Consider the following 4,215-nt stretch of genomic DNA (forward strand, 5'->3'; position numbering starts at 1 on the left):
AGAAAAAGAAAGGAGAGAGAACAGAAAAGAGAAAAGGAGATCTAAAACAATTTCTGCACTCCCCTAAGGAGGCGGGGGTCAGTAGATTTTCCCTATTGCCCGGAAGTTAGAGGAGAGACACAGATTTGGAAGGCACCAAAGTTGTCAAACCCCTCAATTACTGCGAAAGCAACGGCTGAATGAGGGTGCCCTTAAAACACCCCCATGCAAACGTCCCTTTCTCACACCTCTCCCCCACCTCTGCCGCCCCCTCCCCCTCCCTCTGCAATCACCTTTTCCTCTCTCTCTCTTCTCGGGAATTCCAACCCTCAAAATTTCTGCTCCCACCTACCTGATACCTCCTCTCTCATACAATAAGGAGGAAAAATAAATTATAAAGCAGACACTACTACAAACATTCATTCTCTCATCGTCTCTCCAAACTCTCCCCTTCCCTTTTCTCTCCTTCACTTGTCAAGGATACAAAGATCCCACCACCATCGATCGATCAATCAATCAATCAAATCAACCCCATGATGTCGTCCTCCTCCATTTTCGGGCTAGACCACCTTCAACCTGAGCAGTTGTGCTATGTCCATTGCAACTTCTGCAATACTGTGCTTGCGGTAAGTACTGCTTCCCTCTAACGTCGCCGAGAGTAAAGCAGGCGAGAGGGTGATGGCCCCTCGGCATTGCATCCTCCTGCTTCTATCTGGAGCTTTTCTTCGAGTGTTTTTAAAGAGCAAAATCAAGAGTTGGATGGATTGTTTGAGGTGCAGGTGAGCGTTCCCTGCAGCAGCCTGTTCAAGATGGTCACCGTCAGGTGCGGCCATTGCACCAATCTCCTCTCGGTTAACATGAGGGCGCTCCTCCAGCCACCACCGCCACCGCCACCACCACCAATGGCGCCTACCAATCATCATTTCTTCCCTACGTCTCACAATCTGGCCGTTGTTCGTCATCATGTTACACATATTAAACCCTTTCTCTCTTTCACCTGTTGTTGTTCTTGAAGCATTTCTGAAGGAAACACTTTGTGATTCTAGGATGAGAACCAAATGGCAGCTGCTATGTTTCTTGAACATCCTATCGCGAAGGACTCGAGTGCATCACCTGCTAGCCGGGTGGCCAACCACACCAACATGACGGCAACCAGATCGACCACTGTCAATAGGCGTAATCTCTCACTCACTCACTCACTTCCTCTCTCTCTCTCTCCCTCTCTTCTTGTGTATGTTTCTGTGTTTGTCTGTGTGTTTGGTCTGTGTGTGCGCGAGAGAGAGGTCTGACCGAGGAAAGCGAAGTGGCATGATTCGCAATAATTGAAAAATAATTTCGTTGAAAAAATAATTGATGAATAATTACAATAAAGGATTTTATTACAGTCTGATCTCAGATGGCCGTTCTGCAATTTATTGCGTTTTGCGTTTTGTCGCAGCTCCCGAGAAAAGGCAGAGAGTGCCGTCGGCATACAACAGGTTCATCAAGTAAGTCATAACGCCAGGACATCAGCCTCTGCTCTGCCCTCTTTCATCTTTCTCTTTTTACCATCCTCCTTCTCCACCTTCCCCCCTTCCACCCATTGATTTCTCTGGTATATCGGTTACTTAATTTATCTGTCATACCAATTCTAAAAAGACAAACACACGATTGAATTTCAGAGAAGAGATCCAACGAATCAAAGCGGGAAACCCAGATATCACCCACAGGGAAGCATTCAGCGCTGCTGCCAAGAATGTACTCTCTCTCTCTCTCTCTCTCTCTCTCTCTCTCTCTCTCTCTCTCAACCACACACACATACACATACATAGCCTGAGACCTTGTTTGTGGTTTGCAGTGGGCACATTTTCCACACATTCACTTTGGGCTGATGCCTGATCAGAACATGAAAAAGAACAGCCTACGCCAGCAGGTAATGTATGTGCAGATAGTGTGTTTGCATTGATTCATTCATGTGTTTGTGAATACAACTGCTTTTCCTGTTCTTTGTGGTGATTCTTGTGCCGAATATTCATGTGGGCAGCTATGTAAAGAAAATTCAAACCTTTTATGCTTGCAGGAAGGAGATGACCCGATTATCTCAGATGGATTCTTCAGCAGCGCTAACATGGGTGTCACTCCTTACTAGTCTCTGTCTATCTCTCTCTCCCCTCTCTACGTGTTGTTTAAATTTGAAGACATGCAGCACCAACCGTGTTTTGAGTTTTGAGTGTTTTATGTGTATCTTATTAGATCTGCCTCCTTAGTCAATCCGAAGCTGAAAACTTTTCTCTTTTAAAATATTGGGCTTCGTCTTCTCCTTTCTCTGTTAATAAATGAGCTCCTTGCTTTAATGTTTGCCTCTTGTGATTTGAAATGGTTGACTTTACACAGTAGGTGACAGGGGCTCTCTACTTCTCTGATGCTGTCTCAAAGAGGGAGACCTCTACAGACTTGAGCCCTATCAACCTACACCTAGCGCATACTAGACATCATAATTATACTCATAAAATAAGTCGAATATTATTCCTCAAAGAACACAAATCTGCATCTCTTTACCATCGTCAACATCGCAAGATGCTTCTTTTTCTTCTCCAACAGCATGTTTGCATCAGTCACCGTCTCATCAAGAAGAAAAATCATCACCCCATCGCCACCGTGCTGCTGCTGTAGTTGTGGCATCCCTCATGGCGTCGGGAGAAGAAGAAGAAATGAAGGCTGAGGAACAGCTTTCTGTGTATACTGTCTCCTGCAACCTGTTTGTCAGGAAAATAAGTCAGGAAGAAACAAATCCAGCATCGTGTCCAAGCTTTATTGTCATGGTTTGAGGTGTGCCTAAAACTAGCTAGATTGGTTCATGAGGCCAATGTAGATCTGCCTCCGCTATTGTACCCTTTCCACCTATACTTGCTTTTACCTGTGAAGGTCTGTATAGGTACCTGGAGTGCAGGAGGTAAAACTTGCCACACCATACACCATAATAAAGCCCAATAATAAATCGTCCTCTTTTATGGTTCATTTGGCTAGAGTTCAGAGAAGTAGGAAAAATAAGCACCAAAGCAGAAGCTAGAAAGAAAGAAACTACACAAAAAAGTAATCTCCAGTAGCTTCCACTGACAACAGACCCCTAACCTCAGAAACTACATACAATTAGATTGCCCTATAGCTGGTTACTGATCCACATGTAGCGTAAAAGCAATATTAATTGGCGGTGTGGGTCTTAGTTGTGGAAAGTGGAAACTATCTCTTCATTCTCGGATAGTTTGAAGCTGCTTGTCTTCTTCCATTCGTTTACTGTTATTGTTTCACTGAGAAAAGGATAAACATGGAGACGTTGGTTCTTTTTCCATTGTAATTGCCACTTGCTGTTCTACATATTAAGAGTCAGAAGATAGCCACAAGCAAAAAATTTCTTGATACAAGTAATCTTCATGTTGAAGAGTGTTCTACCATTGTTTAGAACATTGATGTGATAACAATGGAAGTATGCCCGCTAGAGTTAAATTGTTTACCATGACAGGAGAGATAAAATATCAGACGAACCATACTGCGTAGAGCTGAGCAGGACCTTATATAAAATATGACGCTAGATGTTCTGATCCAATAGAACGTTTTAGATGTTCATGATTGTAAGAAGCTCAAGAGCTTCTTGGTGCTAGAATTCGGTTTGCCTGGTCTTTCAAGGGGGCGAATGGCATACTATACTTAATAAGCAATTTCATCTGATGTTATGCCTGTATATATACTCAAAAAAATGAGAAGGGACGAGGAAGATGGCCATAATAATCGTCTGAGAGTGCTCAGTAACAAAGACAGTGTTGCATACGTTTTAAAAGAAATCTCACATATGCCTATATACATTCAAAGAAAAGAGAAGACATTAGTAAGAAACATGGCATGCCTTTCTCATGAATGCTCATGATCGTGTCAAGAGTGCTTAGTAACATAAAGAATATCTACATTTATACACACACATACGTCATGTACACACGATGGTGCTTGAGCCTCTGATGTTTGATGAATGGTTTATGACTAATTTCACCATGATTGTTTGTCCTGTATAGCTAGGTCTGTATTTGCTATCTCGTGCATGTTGACGAAATGAGGTCTAACATGTTAAGATCTATGTCACATGAATACTCCTGAAGGGGCATCGTATCCGTGTTGATACAGCTAGACACGGGTGCGGATAGAGGACAGGGCTTCAACACCGCGTATTCATTATTTATCTTATTTTGATACTTTTTTTTATTTAGT

General features: G+C 42.9%; 1 protein-coding gene across 1 annotated transcript; it reads left to right on the forward strand.

The window, feature by feature from the left end:
• Positions 1-271: 271 nt before the first annotated feature.
• LOC116253062 (axial regulator YABBY 5-like) lies at positions 272-2,312 on the forward strand. Its single transcript, XM_031627797.2, has 7 exons — positions 272-605; positions 759-944; positions 1,026-1,155; positions 1,418-1,466; positions 1,641-1,716; positions 1,817-1,891; positions 2,039-2,312. The coding sequence occupies exons 1-7, from the start codon at positions 513-515 to the stop codon at positions 2,105-2,107; spliced, it is 678 nt and encodes a 225-aa protein (XP_031483657.1). The 5' UTR covers positions 272-512; the 3' UTR covers positions 2,108-2,312.
• The last annotated feature ends 1,903 nt before the right edge of the window (positions 2,313-4,215 follow it).

The sequence above is a fragment of the Nymphaea colorata genome, chromosome 4 (assembly GCF_008831285.2).
Source record: "Nymphaea colorata isolate Beijing-Zhang1983 chromosome 4, ASM883128v2, whole genome shotgun sequence".
Lineage (NCBI taxonomy): Eukaryota > Viridiplantae > Streptophyta > Magnoliopsida > Nymphaeales > Nymphaeaceae > Nymphaea > Nymphaea colorata.

Excerpts from the sequence above, each read along its gene's own strand:
- LOC116253062 (XM_031627797.2), top strand. The coding sequence starts at position 513 with ATGATGTCGTCCTCCTCCATTTTCGGGCTAGACCACCTTCAACCTGAG. Across the intron at positions 606-758 it reads TCTGCAATACTGTGCTTGCG|GTGAGCGTTCCCTGCAGCAG; the intron begins GTAAGTACTGCT and ends TTTGAGGTGCAG. Across the intron at positions 1,156-1,417 it reads ATCGACCACTGTCAATAGGC|CTCCCGAGAAAAGGCAGAGA; the intron begins GTAATCTCTCAC and ends GTTTTGTCGCAG.